This window comes from Phalacrocorax carbo, chromosome 3 (genome assembly GCF_963921805.1).
Source record: "Phalacrocorax carbo chromosome 3, bPhaCar2.1, whole genome shotgun sequence".
Taxonomy (NCBI): Eukaryota; Metazoa; Chordata; class Aves; order Suliformes; family Phalacrocoracidae; genus Phalacrocorax; species Phalacrocorax carbo.
Genome location: NC_087515.1, coordinates 95287006 through 95305914, shown reverse-complemented (window position 1 = coordinate 95305914; position 18909 = coordinate 95287006). Strand labels below are relative to the sequence as shown.

Genomic DNA, 18909 nt, shown 5'->3' with positions numbered 1-18909 from the left:
TGGCTAATTAAAACCAAGCATATCCCTGGGATTTTAATATTATATCAATAGACTTGTAGTTGTGTATTAGATTAAATGGCACAGAACTGATTTCTCAATAATCCTCTATTAAAGTAGAATCAACACAGGAATTCTTAATCATAATTTGTAAAAGCAAGTGTAGTAAAAGTATCACATTCATTATAAAACTGATAAATAATAAAAAGGTGCATAAATTTCATGTCATGCTTATTGTATTTTGTACTGGGAGTTGAACTGAAGGCTCTGGTTGTGATTTATATGCCACTAATAGGGTCTATTCTGGGGTATGTTTTCAGATTTATGGCCACCTCTCCCACTGTTAAACTGCAGTTGGAAAGAATTAAAACATTAGTTCTTAAGTGTATATATGAACATGTAGGTATACTTGTTAACTGTTTAGATCAAAGATTTCCCCTTCTAACGCTGAATCAGGAATAATACAAATGTGTATTCCAATTATACTATTAGTTTGAACAATAATGTATGCACATATTCATATCTGCTGATTTTAGTCTGGAAACTGGCCAGTATAACAGAATTGTCCCTAGGCCTCCGCCAGCTTCTGCACCACAGCTATTAAAGGCTCAAACCTTCCTCAGGCTTCTCTGAGACAGACTACTGTCGCAGTTCCCCTCACACCCTGATAGTATCTGTTTAAAGTGTAAAGCCCACTCCAGTGCTTGGTACTTTGAATCAGTAGAGGGTTTTTTTTTTCTTGAAAGAGGGATGCAGAAGCTGAGGTGCTATGTTCGTGCTTTAATTGAATGAGAAAACAATCTCATTTCTTTGACGATGAATAATAAAGCATTGCTATTTGAATAGTGTGAACTATTCATCAAGTGTCACCATAAAGAGATTTTAGCAGCTGGTGACGTTCTTAAACCAGTCAGCCGTAAATTAAAGGATGAGAACATGTTTATTCTCCCTCTTTTCCAACTGATTTGGAAACACTGGACTTCCCTGTTTATGAGCTCTTAGGGAAGAGGGGGCACATCCTGAGCTCTATTAGATGATATTGCTCCTCCTATTTCTGCTGTTGTGCTAGTGTAGTGAGTCTGTGCTGATTTACACCAGATGAGCATCTGCAGTGCAGCTACACTGCAGAGATGTTGTCTTCAGTAGGGAAACACTTGTGGCCTTATTAAAGCTTATTTCAGGGGATTAATTTGATTTGTTCTAGTCCATTTCCCAGGCTCCTGACAATGTCACTTGTAGACCCAGTTCTCCTATGAACTCAAGGCAGGCAGCTCCTTACATTGGTCTGCAGCTCTGTTGTCCTACTTCATTATCCTTTAGAATACTTAACAACACAATTTCCATACAACAAATATAATTAAAATAACAGTAGAGCCATTGTCTTGTGGGCTAATTTCTTATATCCAAACCTCAGCACATTTACACACTGCAAAATAACCAGGAGCATCCTAGAACAGCACAGAGTGCTCAACTTTGGTCATTTTCTCATCTCAGAAATGGTTCTAATTCCCAGACATGACAGTCTACAACCAAGGCACCTGATTTCAGCAGCAGCAAGTTATTTTAAGTTTTAATTAGCAGTTATGTTAATGAACAAAAAGGCTGTGATAAAAACAGTTTTTTGCTGTTATAATGTTATGCTTAGGGAAATCCTTATAATTAAAAACTACCTGAGAAGCATATTAATGTAGACAATTGCAACAAATCACCGCTTGTGTCCTAATTAGATAGGGAAAAAAAAATAAACAACCAAAAAAATGCTCTTAGTGGCTAGATTGTACAAAGTATGCTTGATTTAATTAATTATCAAACCTGTTCATTAGAGTCCTCCATGACCATCTGTTAATAGAAACCTTGCTTTGGATGACCTCTTATTTTCCTTTCCTGCCATTTGTGTGGCTCTCGTTGTTCCAGTGGCAGAGCAACCAAGGCACATGCAGATGTAAAAAATTCCAGAAGCACACTGACACTTGTGCTCCTTATGCCAAAAATAACTGACTCTTTTACGCCCATGTGTTTTAGCCTTGCTTCTCCTGCATATGCGTAGTTGCCTGTGACTGCGTATACGAATGAGCTGCGTATGCAGTAACATTTCAGAATGACATCAGTCTCGATGAACTGTGCTTTGAGAAGGAAGAAAGACTTTCCACTGTCCAAACCACCAATGCATCTGCCATAGCAGTTACTGTGGGGGGCTAACTGTGAGCTTAAATAGCCAAAAAAGTTACAGACTGGTAACTGTGGTGCAAGACCAGATGTAGCTGTGATCGGAAAAGGATGACAAAATAGGGGAAGAGGAAGAAATGGCAAAGGCCAGAGCATCACTGCTCTACCTAGGAAGGGAAGGGTTAGTTTTCCTGTAAATCTAAACTTGCTCATCAGTTCAAATTCAGCCTTCCTGAATTTTGAAGGACAGATTTATCAACAGTGCAGGATTTTCCCATTCTGATGTAAATGTTGTTATTAATATCTATAAGTAGTCCAAAATTAAAGAAGTTCCATCATATTTATATGTAGGACAAAGATACTTGGAATGCATCATTTCCACAGCAAGCTTACAAATCATATGAGGTCTAATGATTTATTCCATCACATGCCTTTCCAATTATGTTCTCAGTTTCTGTTTCAATTGGTTAAGGAACTAAAATCAAATTATTTAAAAGCCTAGACTTATGCTTAATTTTGTAATGAGCCATTTCAAATGAAATCTAAAAAAAAAAAAAAAATCCTTATCTTGTTTGGAATGTATCCTTCCAATTTTTGTCCATGGAAAACCAAGAACCTCGTGACTCTGCAGCTACCGTAGGAAAAAATAATGTCATTCTTTGGCCTGCATTAACCTTGACAGAGATTTGACTTCACATTGTGACTGAGTGCGCTGATTACTAAAATATTACTGTTTTCACAGTGGTGTGGGATTCCATATTTCAGTCATGTTTCAACCTGGCCCAACTGTCATATATATGACTATGAAGAGTTTCTGTTTCAATGAATTCGCATTTTCGAGGAAAATCCTTTTCCTTTAGACTTTATTCATAATAATATGCATATTATTCCTTCAAAATCAGATGTTCTTTGAGGAAGTAGGAGTGAGTGACCAGGATATTAGGATCATTTTGAAACACCACTGTTTCAGAAAGTGCACAAATAAGTGTGAAATTGAGTCTCCACTTTGTTCAATGTCTTTTCTATTATTAAAGCTTAAACCATATTTTTAAACCTCCATAAATTTGGTATGTGTGAAAGAAAATCATATATAATACTTTCAAAATCAGCAGTTCTTTTAGCATTCCAGTGCACAGAGCCATATTTACTGTATTTGAGGTCACTTACTGTAACTACAGCAGCTGTTGTTAAAATTTACTTAAGTAGCAGAAACTTCATTTGATTTTGAAAGACTATCACCAGGCATAAATTTGTGATGTTGCTAGAAATGGTAACTATTTTTCTCAAGGAATGAACAAAGATATTTCACATTGTTTCTCCAAGAAAAATCTTATATTCTTACCCCACCCTCCAAATAAAAAATTTGAGAAAACATCCTTTTGCTCTTTTCTCTCTCAGAATAGATATATCTCCATGAAGTTTCTCTTTGTAGTACATGTATATGCATTTGTGTGCGAGAGACAAATAGGATTTCTGCCTCTGACACGAGTACACCATGTACTGCAAGAGACTCTCCAACATGTGCTTTCAGCACACACTGAATTTTTTCATCTTTGTATAACTGAGCAAGCATAGCAAATAGTAATTGCTAACGGTCGTACCGCTGATGACGACAAAACTGCACAGCACTAATAGGAACCAGAACAGTAAACCTCTTACCTCTTTTCAACTTCTACAAGCAATTTTGTGATATGAATTTAACTGAACTGAAGCTGTAGACTAGTCGTTCCAGAATCAGTAAGTACTTTCTGTTCTTGCCAGGTATCCATCAGAGGCCCTGCTGGGGTCTCGAGTATGATAGAGGACGTGTGTGGCTCAGCTCCTGTAAGATGCCTGTGACAATTTCAGCATACGTACAAAGCAGGAGGTGTTTCTCCCGCATCTGTACACAGAGTATGTTTTCCAGGGAAATGGCAAACTTTAGTCAAATGAAATGTGATTGGATTTGACCAAGGAAAAGATCTTATTGGAAGCAAAGAATGTTTCATCCTTCGCTGGCCTCCTCTCCTTCGGCATCCCTTACCCCTGCCCCAAAAAAGAAACTTAATCAGGAGAGTCAGAAGTCAAATGGCCTGGATGCCTGCCATCAACCTCCATAAATTCAGAGACATCATCGAACAATGTGTAAACCAGATTTGACAATTCACAATTTAACTACCACTATAAAAGTGGTAGTTAAACAACTAAAATACATATTCTTCCTTTTTTCCAATTGGCTTCTTGTCCATTTTATTCTTGGCCTACACAGAATTTTCTACAAGGAAATGTACCACATGGTAGCCAACTATTAAGAATTATTGTTGCTACGTGGAGAACTTTTTCATTTTTGCACATAATCCTTTCTAAAGTTGTGCAATAACTCTGTTCATGGAATTAAGCTGAAGTTAGTTTCTGGTAGTAGAATGAATAAAAAGAAAACTTTAAACAGCCACACTCATTTTTCCATATGTTCTTTTCTAGCAAAAAATATGACATTTTCTTTAGCCACGTTTTAGCAACAGGATCTCATTCTGCTTTTGTGATTTAGGCATTCAATATGAGATTTACAAAACTGGAAACAAAGTCACTGAAGAAGGTTCTAAAACCTCTTTCGGTGTCATGTAGTTATACGAGCTGACATGTTTTAGGAAGGAATACTATGTCTTCAAATTGTTCTATAACAGGAAAAGCAAATTAAATTCACAATGTTTCAATGTACTGCCAGTGGTCATAAGCTAGTAAAGCAACATTACATGACCCAGTATTAATAATGCCATTTGTTCAGGTACATTAATGCCCAAGTTGACATATGTGATATTTAAAGCCTTATTGGCTTCCGGAGTTGTAGGATCTCACAGTCTAAAAGCATGCAAACTGTTTATTGGGAAGAAGTCAGTATTGGATCAACACTACCCTTGCAAATGTTCCTTCAGCTAATTCAAATGCAGTGTTTTCTTTCCAGTACCACACTAGTCCTCATCCTGTAGAAATAACAAATTAGTCGGCTGACAAGGAACAGCTTTCTCCTGGACATGGAAGTACATTCAGCTGCCAAATAAAATACAGCTTTCTTCCTCTTCTTCTTGATGAACTGCTTAAGAAGTCCCTTCAAGTACTTTTCTCCTTCTTTTGGTTAACACACAAATTTTTATTTTATCATTTCAAAACAATAATTTTTTGATGGCATTCCAGAAGAGAATCTAAATTAAGTTTATCATTTCATACAAGTGTATATGTACTATATCACTGCATATGATAGGGATTTAGATTTCCTTAAGGTATGGAGCTGAATTGTGCTCCAAGTTCTATTGCTGCAACTCTGCTGAGCTCACTGTTGTACTGAAAAATTTCTTCCAATATAAGCTGCATAAATACAAGTTGATGCTATTGAAATGGACAATTCTTGAAACAGGTTCCAATGTAAAAGAAAAGCAAGCCAGACAAAAAAGCTGAGACTTTAAAAGGCTTTCATTCACAAGTTGTCCAGAGAAAATTATGCCTAGTGTGAACATTCATTTATTGTCTTACAAACAATTACATATCCATTGCATGTAATTACACTTGCATGTATCTTAACCTACTTCTAGGGACAAATTAATTTCCTAAATGTTTCTGCATCTTCTTAATCACTTCACTTGTATATTACTACAACGAGGATATATCTACCAAAACATTCAGCCTTCACACTAAGAACTAATTTTATGGATGTGTATATATAACGTATATTCGTCACTAGCTGTCTAAATTACCTGTGGTCTGATCCTCAATATCCAAAGTCACCTAATATTTTGTTTTGGTATTTTTTGAGTACGATTAATTCCTTCAGTGTTTCATAGTTAGTAGCCAATCTTAGCAGATATTTGATGTTATTCAGGTTACATTTGGACCCCTCTCCAGGAAGCTCCGAGGACTGTGTTTTGTGCAACCGTCCTGGGGAACAGGGTCCCAAGTTTGGCTTGGGATCTTCAGGTGCTCAGGGTATACGAGACACAGACAGTGATCGTAAGTTTCCTGATGCTTCAATGTTGGTTATCTGTAACAGGCATTTTTCTTATTTTCCATTTCTAGGAATTTGTCATGATTGTTGTCTTTGGTTTGGAATTTATTATTCGTATCTGGTCTGCTGGATGCTGTTGTCGATACCGAGGATGGCAAGGAAGACTGCGCTTTGCAAGAAAACCATTCTGTGTAATAGGTGAGTGTCCCAGCTGTAGTGTATTTGAGGATAAAAATAAAATCCCCCCCTTCTGTTTTGCTTCTGAATGAGACTGATGCAATCAGACTCTGTTTACAGTAACCAGGTGTAAATCCAGAGTGGCTGTGTGTCACCTGTCATCTGCCCAAGGCTTTTCTAGATATAAAATCGCAATGTCCCTAAATAAGAACGAGCCCACATTTCTTATGTTCTCCAAAAGACATCTTCCTATGCATGTCATACAGCTGGCATGTATATTGGAAGAATGAGGGAGTGAGAGCTAATGTCCTTGAAAAGGAGGGGAGCTGTATGCATTTAATGGGCATGAATATTGGATATCTTGTATATACATGCATACATACCGTGAACATACGTGCATACATTGTGTTCTCCTTATTTAACCTCTGTGATCAGACATGTGTACACAGCAATAAGTTTGCAAACCTACCTAGAAATGTCTTCTGACAGCATTGCTGCTCCCTGCATTACTGCTCTCTGCATGACCGTCCAGGTACTGCTCTGCCAGTGACTCTGGCATAGGATATAGCATTCTTCTACGACTATTTCAAGAGACTCCTCCTCCCCTTATTTGCGCTAGAAATCCTCTCTGAGAATGATGAATAGGCCTACATCCAGTCAAAACTCTATTTTTAAAAAGAATCTGCAGGAAAACCATTTCCCAATAAAGGTAGAAATCAAGGATGGTTAACCAAATTAATCTGATAAATTCTTATTTTTCTAATGGTTTGGAGCAAATGCTTTTTGCAGGACATTGGTTGAACTTCAGGATATCGATGTCCCAACTTCTTTCTCAACCTCCTTCCTCTCTCCAGCCTTAATTTCATCTGCTTGTATCTTAAATTAACTTATAGATCAATTGGGGCAGGAAAAACATTCTCCTGTGCATCTATACAGCAACTAGCACACAGTTTCACCTGCTTACAGCAATTACACATATAGGTCTCAGTGTAAACAGTGAATAACAATATTGTCATGTAGATGAATGCAATCCTGATCTAAAAAAGAGTCATACAGTGTCCCATGGCAAAGCACGCCAGTGCACTGGTTAGGGCTAATGTGAAAAGCAAGCTTTTGCCTTCTGCCTCATTCCCTGGTAAAGCCACACCTTCTCCCACTGAGGAATTCCTGCAATGGAGAAAGGGGCTTTAGCGAGGTGTGCATAAGTAGGTGGAAAGGCATCACACACTGTGTCCCCCTGAGAAAGAATCTACGCTGTCTACACTATTGTATGACTCTGTAGGAGAGGAGGATGTACTGGGATTGTCATTGTTTTGTTCAGGCAGCAGGGGAGGTGGGTAGGTACCTCATGCCACCCCGTCCAGCGCCAGGTCACACACTTGCCCCGAGATTCCCATGTCTGGCCAAAGGGAAAGTGGAAAGAAAATTCAAAAATCTTCCCAGCCTTTACCAGCCACCTGTCAAGGGGAGGCTACAAATTTGGACATTCACTCTCCCTGGCATTAACACAGCTACCCTCCTTAACCAGACTTACCGTTGTTCCAAGAATTTGTGGTGCACCTGAAAATTTGCAGTAGTCAGGTTTTGTCAGCACGCACCCATAAGAAAGCACCAGACTGCTATTTTAGTAAAACTAACCTACTTCAGCCATTTAGAACTTACTGGAAACATATAAATCCTTAAAGGCTTTGAATTTTCTAGGAGTATTTGACATCCCAGAGTTGTTTGCTGATCTCCCAAATGCTGCTGTGGTGGGAACACTAGCAATTTGTTCAGTTCAGCTTTTGTTTCTCCTCCCTCTCCTGTCTCCATTCAACTGGCAAGTTTTCTGCCAGTGATTAACTTCAGGCTGAAGTGTTAATTCCCAGCAAAAGTGAATGGAGGGGTTCTTCCATGTCCAGAACTCTGCATGTTATCATGGGGTGACTGATGTAGATTTTCCCCCCTTTAAGCAGCTCATAGCTACCCTCTCATTCTTTGTGAAATAGTTCAGGCAGGTCTCCCACCACGGGCCTCGGGGAGCATTGGGGTTTACTTCACCTGATTGTGGTTTTTCTTCCTTTCTCTGTAATTCACCTGGTCTTCTTGTTGCACCTACATTCATGTAGGCAATCTCTAGCCTTAAAAACATCTTCTCCCTCGCCCTTGCAACTCCATCCCTTCCTAGCAGAATTAGTTAGTCTTTTGCTTGTGGATTTCTTCCTATGCTGGTTCACTGGATGAAAAAGGAACTTTGTTCTGCAAAACACTGTACAGCTACTAGTGCAGCTTCTGGAAACTAAACCAGTAGCTTGATTTTCTTGCCAGTAATTATTCTATGTCTCTCTTCTTCTGCTGGTGGATTTTTGTCCATTTCTGGTCTTTAGCATACCTGAAGGGAGTATCTGATGTTCGGCATCTCTCCAGATTTGATCTTTTGAGGAATAACCTTTAGCAAGTAATCTTGCAGCTCTTGCTACATAAAGTGACTATTTTCCTGAAACCTTGGCTTTGCAGTCATGGCAAAGTGTGCCCTAGCAGCAAAGGCCAACAGTCTCTATTAGCTACAGCACCATCAGTAGATGAAGACACAGGATTATCTCCCTTTGCTCGGCACTTATTAGACCACATCCAAGATACTGCACCCTCTTTGTCCCCTGCAACAGCATACATGAAAGACATCAATAAACAGGAGTGAGTTCAGTGAAGGCCACCAAGATGGTCAGTGCTGGAGCATTTGCCCTGTGAGGCGAAGCTGAGGGACCTGGGCTTGTTCAGCCTGGAGAAAGGGTGGCTTCAGGAGGAACTCAGGGAACTCAGTGCTAAAGTCTCCTTAAAAACATATGGACAGTTTCTGCCTATTACTTTTCATTAGTTTGTTTAATTATTTACTTACTCATCCATTCAGTTATTCTTTCTGCTTATTGTTACAGTGGAACAATAATATTTTAGAAGACACAGTCTGTTTACTCTTAATTAAATTTGCTGTATATCTCCAGCAGATCTGTTCTCTGATTATTTTTGTGATCAAACACAAATCACACAGGGGAATGGCCTAAGAGCCAGAAATAATAAATTTGAGGATTGCCTCAAGGGTCACATTCAGACAGCCTTTATTTTTTTCCATTAATAACCTAATAACCAGAAAAAATTTTATTCAGGGCCAAAGCCCTGTGCTTACGTTAGTGTGCCTACAATGTCACTACCCTGACAAATTAGTTCATCAAGCATCGCTGTGCGCTGCCAGGTTAGTAATGATATCCACCAAATTATTTGACAGGTTTTTACCCTTGTTTATTTCTCTGAAAATGGGAATAGTAGTGTCGTATTAAACCTTGATTTGCATTTTGTTCCATGTCAGGAGTTACCTGCTGTCCCTTATTTTCTCTGATTGTATATGAGCTCGTGTACGTAATGTAAAGGGCATGCCAACATACCCTCCCAGTAACTTAATGTACTTAAAGATGTACTTACTTCTGCAAATCCTAAATTTCCCGGGCATATCAGCCTGAAGCTTAGCTGTTAGCACTGCAGAGCAACGTTGCTATGTTATACTGTGCAAAAGAGTAGCAATCCAGGCATCGCATCTCCTAACTGCTGCCTCCAGGAGCCAGGGACACCAACGCCTGGGAAGAACTCTGTGTCTGCCTGTGCTCCTTGAAGATCCCTGAAATGAAAGAGGACATGTCTGCCAGTTGGGAAGAAAGTATGGCATCCTCTCCCTGAAAAACCATTCAGGGACACTGAAATAAATGAAGAGTCCACTTTCTTTTCTCTAGCAATGGGCCTCCTAGATGGTTGCATATGACCTGACCAACTTCCGGCCACTGTCCTGTGCATATGAAAGGTTTTACCATCACAATGAAATCTCAGTCTGTCAGGGCGACTCCTATGCAGTGGCACATTATAAAAATAATGAGGAATAATAAATAATAAGCTGTGGGTCAGAAGAATAAGATCCTGCCAGTCTCATGTGCATGTCTGAAGCCTGCTAGGCTTTCGGAGGAACTTCTTTCTCTCCACTGACTCTGTAGGAGACTTTGGGACTCATACGTGAGGGAGCCCGGCAAGTGCAAGTGAAAAGCACAGAAGCACGCTTCCCTTCAAATGCTGGAAGCAGTGAATTTTAGTGCCTAAACTTCATGCAACTTCTAGATTTAAATTTTTGGTTTGAAACTCCTATTTCAGAATTTTTTTCACCTTAAATTTGAGCCCACTTCTAGTAATATAACATCTCTTCAGGGCAACTAGACTTCCTGGTGGTCCAGCCCAGTGAAAGATTTAATGTATTTCAGTTATCCATTAGCAGTTTCCCCACAGATGCTTCTGTTTTACCTCTTGTCAAGCTACAGCATGATGGAAATGTCACAAGTTCAAATTCTGTTGAGGCTGCAGAATGAACAAATTCCCAACAGGAAGCTTAAGTCCATTATCTGTAATCAGGCTCTTGAACTTCGTGGCTGGCAAACCTCGTTTCAGAGTACTACGTGATAGCAGCGGCTGTTGCATATTACTGGATCTATTTCTCATTACTTAGAGTGGTAATGAACCATCATATGGCACTTTTGTCAAACCTTTATAAACAAATCCGTATCTAGTGTTTTACAAGATCTGCTGAACCTTTAATTTTAATTAATTCACTATATTTATGTAATAATACGTTGTGTGTCTGTCACCTTGGCATTTAGACACATTATATAGTTTAAATACAGACAGATAGTAAATCTGCTGCTCATGATAAACAATATAAACAGCCCCTTTCCAGTGTAATTTGAACTCTAATTAACCCGGAGATGGTCTATAATTAAGTATATACTTGATCAAGGAGACACATCTCACATCACATCTTATTATAAATCCCAGCAAAACCAAGTTCCAGCAAGAGCAAATTCCACATTTTGGGGTCTTCTGCCAGCCTGACTTTGACTCATCTCAGGAACAAGCTGCCCACTTCACTCCAGAAAATACTCTGCTAGTAGTAATAGTAGTATTAAGAATGGAAGTTGAAATTTCCTCAGATAATTTCAACAGCCATAATTATGTGTAATGAACAGAGGTGCTCTTTATGCTAAGTTGGTCCCAAATTGTGTAGGCTTTTAAAACTAATATTTAGTGGCATATCTTCATGTCTGACAGTCCTGGCAGTCCAGTTTTTAGCATTGTGTAGGAAAAGTAATGTCTGTTGAATCATCTAGGTGCCTTATTCTTTCACATTTACTTTTGCTGACTACTACCCTCGCTTCTGAGTAAGGTACCATTTGCTATGAGCCTTCCCCCTCTAGAAGTTGTATGTCTGCTATTCAGAAGAAATCTGCTGGTTTTGTACAATGCAGTTCCTGTTGAATTTTTTTCTGTTATGTCCTAAAGTATTCAGCAGCCTGTATTTGTTCATTGACATGGGGTTTTCTGATCTAGTGTCACTACGATGTTATTTTGAGTAGAGGGCAACCTCTGAACCTCATGAATTGGGCAACCTGAGTGAGGTGTGTCTAATGACATCTTCCTTCCTGCTGGGGAGCTGTGGGTAGTGTCACATTTAATTTTCCTGAGGCTTGAAGATTGAGGTTTTGATCTGAGGGCTGAGCTTTTTTTGCATCCATAGTCTGTGCATTTGCTGAGATATCTGCTGATGAAGGAGGTCAACAAGGCTAGTGTAAGATTTCTGATGAAATGATTTTTTTCATTGAAAAATACTGATTAATTGAAATCAAAGTAATTCATAGAAACAAACCGATTCCCTTTTCCTAAGGAAAGGCATTTTATTCAGTCTGGATCTTTTATCATCAAAATTAGAAGCACTCTCTTTCCCAAATATGCAGAATACCCAACAGTACAGTTTCTGGTTTCTGGATAAAGTATGGTTAAATTCTTGCTCTGGGAGACTTGGAGCAGGAAATTACAGTCTCTCAGCCCCATTGAAACTATCCAAACATCAATAAATAATTCTTAATTGGTCCAGAGAGAGATGCTGATTTACCCCGTCACCTGGTGTTAATTGTAGTCATCTGCTTCGTGAGAAACTTTGATTTTGTTCATCCAAAGAATAATCAGTCATTCCTAAATAGACAATTCCAGCTGTACAAATTACAAGACATCCACACCAGAACAAATGAAATAGGGTAGAACACGGGGATGTGAAGAGTCAGAGAATGAAGACAGGTTTGTGATAGATAGGCCTGTTAAAAGCCAGAGACCTTTTACTAAAGAGAATTTATTTGTGATATTAGAATTACTTAGAAGGCTATTGAAGATATTTTCCCAAGCATGAGGTAGTTATGTCCATTACAAACAAGACTGATATAACTCAGTACCTGCACTAAAATGTTTAGCAATTCCTAATTCAGCTCACTTCTGTTAGGAAAGACTCCTAAAGTCGAATGCCGAAGTCAAATGATTTAGAAATAATGAGGTCCTCTGTCCATACTCACTCAGATTCTGTAAATGATTTATGGAGTCTCAAATGATTGATGATCTCTCATATTTGAATCTCAGAAAATACATTGTAGTGTTATAGTAATAATAACAATAGCAACTCAATATTGTTAAGTATTATCATAGAATCATAGAATCAGAGAACGGTTTGGGTTGGAAGGGACCTTTAGAGTTCATCTAGTCCAACCCCTCTGCGATGAGCAGAGACATCTTTAACTAGATCAGGTTGCTCAGAGCCCCGTCCAGTCTGACCTTGAATGTTTCCAGGGATGCGGCCTCCACTACATCTCTGGGCAACCCTTTCCAGAGCTTCACCACCCTCATTGTAAAACTTTTTATTCCTTATATCCAGTCTAAATCTACCTTCCTTTAGTTTAAAACCATTACCCATTGTCTTGTCACAACAGACCTTCCTAAAAATATTGTCCCCATCTTTCCTATAGTCCCTCTTTAAGTCCCCCTTTAAAATTATATATTATAAAATATTGTATATTATGAATGTATATTATAGAACTTCCAGTGCTGCTTAGGAACCACAAGGTTTCCGTGACTTGGAAACATACAGTAAGAAGGAGGTAAGCAACTGACAGACCAAGAAGCAGTCAACATTTTCTGGTTTTGGACTTGGTGTGTTCAATTTTGCTCATGTTTTGTAGGGACTGGGTTTAAACTTGTTGCTGCTAGAGATACCCTGTATATGAAGGTGCTTACAGAAATATCTTTCTTTTCACTACCTGTCTTTATTCAATTTGAGATGTTCGTATCCTGCCTTAGTACACTGAATTCCCATCATATCCATAGACAAGATAGTTACTCAAATTTCCACACATACATGTAAATTCTCCAATCCAACATTGAGTAATTGTTAATATAAGCACTGGTGTGGAAGTTAGAGGTAGACAGGATTGTGCCAAATTCACTTATCTGCCTGCCTCAGTGTATGGAGTCTCAAAAGTAGTAAAATAGTTGGTTTGTTTTTCAAATTTTCTCACTCCTATCATCTAAAAAAATTTCTATTTTTAATGAAGTAAGTGAATAACATGTCAAAGCCTAATTGATATGCAAGGAATACTCAGCTTTCCTGGCTTCTTTTCAAATGTTGTGCTGCAGATCAGCTGCTTCAGTGTGTGTCATTCCTTGTAACTCCCATCTCAGATCATCACCAGTTCTTTCCTGTAGCTCCTCTGTGAGAACAACCGCTGCCTCAGTGGCTGTACAGGTTTTGCTTTTGCAGCAGCAAATTATTCTTGCCAGGCAGGATCTAAATTGTTTAGGAACATTTCCATATTAGTCCAGAGTAGCATCCCATTAGACCAGGTGTTTGCTGTGTTGGACTCCTGCAACTGCCTGTTGCTCTGTCCTTGTCATACGTGCAGCCTCTCATGGGACTGTGATACCCCTAGCTTGTGGTAACGCTTCATTTCAAAAGCCAATTTCAGTGTGTCTTCTGTGTTACTAACATAGCTATACTTACTTAGGGGTGTTTTGGCAGCATGTTAACATAAATTTCAAAGTTAATGCCTTGGTGTGGTACATTAGACAACTGTCAATCTGACTATTTGAGCCAGGATTAATTGCTTTTGCAGGTATTAGTTGATCAAAATGTGCTTATTCTCGTGGAGTCCAAGCCTTACCCCTGTGAGCCCAAATGAAGGAATTTGAAGAGGTCTATGTGGAGTTATCAGCTTGGCATATACTGCAGGAATCTTTCTAGAATGGTTTGAAAGCACTATGCAAATAGGGGAAATGTAGTGAGAAATGACCACCCTAGGTATTGTATTGTGTGCAACTACCTCATTCACATTTTTCTGTAGTAATAATAACCCATTTAATAATCCTTTTGCGCATATCACTTTGTTCCTTTTATATTCACCCTGCAGCATATGACAGCAGGAAACATCCTGCTATCTTAGATTTGCTGTATGTCTTTCCATCACTTTGGTGCTTTTATTTCATAATTATTACTCTTATGCTTGTTTAATTTTGTGATTTTATTGCTGTCTGATGAAAACTAGTTTATTTCTGTTCAGTCCATCTCTGCGTGAGCCAGGTCTATAGGAAAAGGATTGTAGGTACAGTCAGTTACAAACAGTGGTTTCATTTTTCGTGCCTGTATTGTCATTTACAAAAATAGGCATTTTCAGTAGCTTTAGAGATAGTATCGTTTTCTTCAAATGCAGTTTTCTAGTGTCTGCTCAGCTTTAGTTTGTTAACCGGCAAGGCTGTCAGTTTAAAACACAAGCTTTGTCCACTGTTATGTTCAGTATAGTCAAATTGTTTGCCAGGTGTCTTCATCCAGCCTTGTAACTAGCTTATTAGTGATCACAAAACTTGAAGAAAATCAGTTTCCACAGATGTTTCCATTCTTTAACGTCTCTTCAGAGAAGTGCATGTTGCCACCAGCACTGCTAAAGTAACCGATGGGCAGAGTATTCCAGTGGGAATTGCAGGAAATATCTATTTTTATGATCATGCCTCGAATGGTTACACTCCGACTGCTACATTAGAAAAAGACTTGTGTACAAGAAGAGAAAGTACAGTTTTTTAATTCTTCCTTTTTACAGCTGCTGTGTTAAATACAGCAATTAGGAAGGATTTGACAATGCAACAACATTGTTACATTGTGTAACGGAGTTACAGTATTTATCTCTCAAGTTTAATACAGCTAAGTAGAAATATTTGCATATTTCTAGACAGCAAATTGGGCATGTCCTGTACATTTTAATTTCCTCCCTTCCCACCCCTAGCACTTACACACCTGGCTCCCATAACCTGCAGTCTCCTCTTAAAGAAAAATTACCTTTTTTTACCTTTAAGCTTGTGCTGATAACTCTCAGAATCCAGGATTTGACCATTCCGCTGATAGGTGATATTGCTATCAATAGCAGATCCAAGGAAGGTGTCCACCAGATCTATTTTACATCAACCTGTGTAAGCTCTGAAATGGTGTAAATGCATATTTGAGTCTGGCCTAAGCCATCCCTGCTGCAGAAAGAGGCAGCTCCAGACACTTGTTTCTTTCCTTGTGCCTCCTGGTCCTGGTGCCCCAACATGTGTATGTGACCGTCTTGGGAGCAGCCACGGCAAAGGCAGGGCCCCTTCGACCCCAGAGCTCACCTCCACCAGCCCAGCCTGCTCATGAGACCCCCACGCTGGGGATTGCTTCATTTCAAATGAAAAAGTCATGAGGCAGAGCGGAGAGGTTGTCACACAGAGTGGCACAGTCTGCTGTATTTAAGATCTCATTTTGGGACTGCCTCCTGTTGGGCTTGTGGGAGGGCTACCAGATTATGGGTTTTTTTCCCTCTTGGACAAGCGCTAAGTGGAACTTCTATTTCTTTCTTCACATACCCCACACCGGGAAGCTTCAAGGGTGGCTGCAAGGTGCCCTGCACTAGTTTTCTCCAAAACATGTAAAGCTTCTTGCTGGCACAGTAATCTCTCTCAGGCTACCCATCCACAAATTGCAGGCTGGATAGAAGCTGAGGGTAAAGAGTGGCTGGAAATCTCTGGTTCTGTATCATCTGAGTAAACTCTGTATCTACAGAAAGAGAGGAGTCCCAGGAGGCACTCACACTGGCTGTGCAGACATCCAAAATAGTTGTGTAGGTTAGGAATGCAAGTTCTGGTTTTAGGCAGCAGGGAGAGGTATATGCCTCCAGAGGATAGCTCAGAAAACTTAAGGTGGGAATTAATCTCTTTGAGTCAACGCTGAGGGACCCATGTTCCTGCCTTCAACACCTGTATTAGATAACTCAGGTAGATACTGGATACCTCCTGTTTCCCCCTACCCTGTGAATTTGAGAGCAGATTATTAGAACTGCCTCTTCACTTTCTGTCAGAGACATGCTCTTCTCTCTCCTGCTCTTTTCAGCATCATTATTTCTTAATTTTTGCCTGTCCAGTTTCACCCTCAAACCCAGGATTTTTCTGTTCCCACCTTTTTTTTTGGCCTTTCCGCTCCCATACGACTGCATCACCTTCATTTTACACACAACCTGGGAATGTGTTAGACAGACACTTCCAGACACCCTGCCTGCCTGCCACTCTCCAAAATTTTAGAGTATGATTGAAAAGCCATGAAAGCGCAGGCTCCTGCCTATAGATTCCTACCCGTGTGGTTACAAGGACCCAGTGCAGAGATAACACTGCTTCCCCTGCTGGGCTGGATCACGTAGGAGCCCTGTTTGGTGTCTTTCTACACACTGACTAGTGCCAGATACCTCTAAATAATGTGTTAACACCTGCAGCCCGAATAGCCAATCACACAATATTTTTGTTTGGACATTGGGTAATCAGTGACTGACTTATATGGGAATTTGGATCCCCTGAAAAATCTAATTCCAGCAATTCAGGGAGAAACATCCAATCTTGTCTTTAATTTACCCTGGTTATTCCTTTATGTCCCATGGCAATGAATTTTACAAGTTAATTGCATGTTGTATTTCTTTTTATCAGATTGAAATTGTCTTTTGATCTCACTTTTATAAGGAAGGGTAAATAGGAGACATCCAACAGACCTTCTTATCTTCCTCTAGTTTGCATACCTCTATTTTGCATCTCATATTTGTCTTCTTACTAACCAATCCTAAATTATTCAGCCCTTTCTCCATACGCAAGTCTTGCCATGCCTGTAGTTATTTTGGTTTTTTTCTTGCTGATAACTTTGTGGTTTTCTTACAGTCTGATCTAACGAGCCTCTTTATTCAGCAGGGGTGTGCGTGTGTCTGATTATCCATCCTGCTGCCTTTCTCTCTAGAAATCTTCAGGTTTTCTTCTGTCCGCAACAAGACCCTTCTTCACTAAGGTCTACTATCATCCAGGAAAAAGCCTCAGACATAGTAAAGTGACTAGCAAACCTTGTTTTCCCAGCACTTGTAAGGCACAAAACGGTTGCTGGGCAGAATAAGAAAATATTTATGGGAAGGAACTGCATGTGTGACTCGTGGTTTGTTTCTTTGGTTGGACACAAATTGGCTTGGTGAACACTGGGTCAAAGATACAGTTTTAAATGTGCTTCTGTCAGCCTGTCTTAAAGCCAAATAAAACTCCTAGTGAATAAATAGTGCTTTATTCCTTCTGGCAGGTGCATATTAATAAAGTTTAAGATCAATTATAGGAAAAGGCTAATAAAGTATAAAACCATGAAAGGCTTGCTGTAGAACTTAATCTTAGCTTGCAGGAGGCCTGTAGATTTTTAAGATTTATTGAGCCAGCTGTTAATAATATAAAGATGTTTGCTGAGGATTTACTCAGTCCCCAGAACGAGTGTGTACTCAACAGAGCCATGAACTTTCATTGCTAACAGTACAAAGACAGGTGAAATGCTCCCATTAACATCGTTGTTCTTATCCAGACTGAATCAAAAATGGTAACCATAACTCTGGTTTAAAACTCAGTATTTGTTGAGCTATTGTGATTCTCAGCCCACAGAGAAATATTTTGATCATCTGCAATAAAAAGTAACATGACATTATTTTGATATATTTGTCATCACGTCCTGAAAGCATGCTGCTTTTACACAGGAACAGTGTACGCATACTTTTAGTACATTGGCATATTAATGAGTAACATCAGTTGATCCATTCTTGGATATGAAATTAGTGTCTCATCATAAACTAGATTAGCACATGACAAAACAAAAATCTGACAAATCTGACCCATCTTCCTCATTCTGGAATTTCAAAGGGAATATCTAGTTTTCACATCTAAAAAATGTCCAGTATTGACCTTTTAAAAATATTCCTCATTTTTCTGTTTCAAAAATTGACCTACTGAGTCCTAATTTCTTGTATTTGGCTAGCTTTACTAACAAGTGTCTTTGACTTGTTTCCAGTTCTGTTTTATTTTGTTCAGGAGCAACATATGATTGCATTGTATGGTAAAGAGCTTTACCCAGGGGGTAGCACTAGGGTGCCTGTGAAGAAAGGGATTTACTGGTGCTGCTTGGAATATCCATAGAAAGAAGAAATAGGATCATTCTCCTCCTTGACTTAGACTATACAGCTCCTTTCTGTGCTTGAGACAAGAAATCTTAAGCTAATTGTTTTTTGTTAGGATAGGCTGCAGAAATACTCCAAGCACGAGACCAGCTTAAAAACAAATGCTTAGTGGAAGGGTGCATGAATTTAGGTTTAGGTGACAGGTTTGGTTTATGTTGCCCTGGACCGCTTTGCTTTGCA

General features: G+C 39.3%; 1 protein-coding gene across 1 annotated transcript in view; it reads left to right on the top strand.

Annotated features, from left to right (window-relative positions):
• The window catches only part of KCNQ5 (potassium voltage-gated channel subfamily Q member 5), a 302174-nt gene that overhangs the window by 221267 nt on the left and 61998 nt on the right, over positions 1-18909 (top strand). The window contains exon 3 of the mRNA XM_064447806.1: positions 6211-6337. Coding sequence (XP_064303876.1) covers positions 6211-6337 — 127 coding nt within the window. The remainder of the gene's footprint in view (positions 1-6210; positions 6338-18909) is intronic.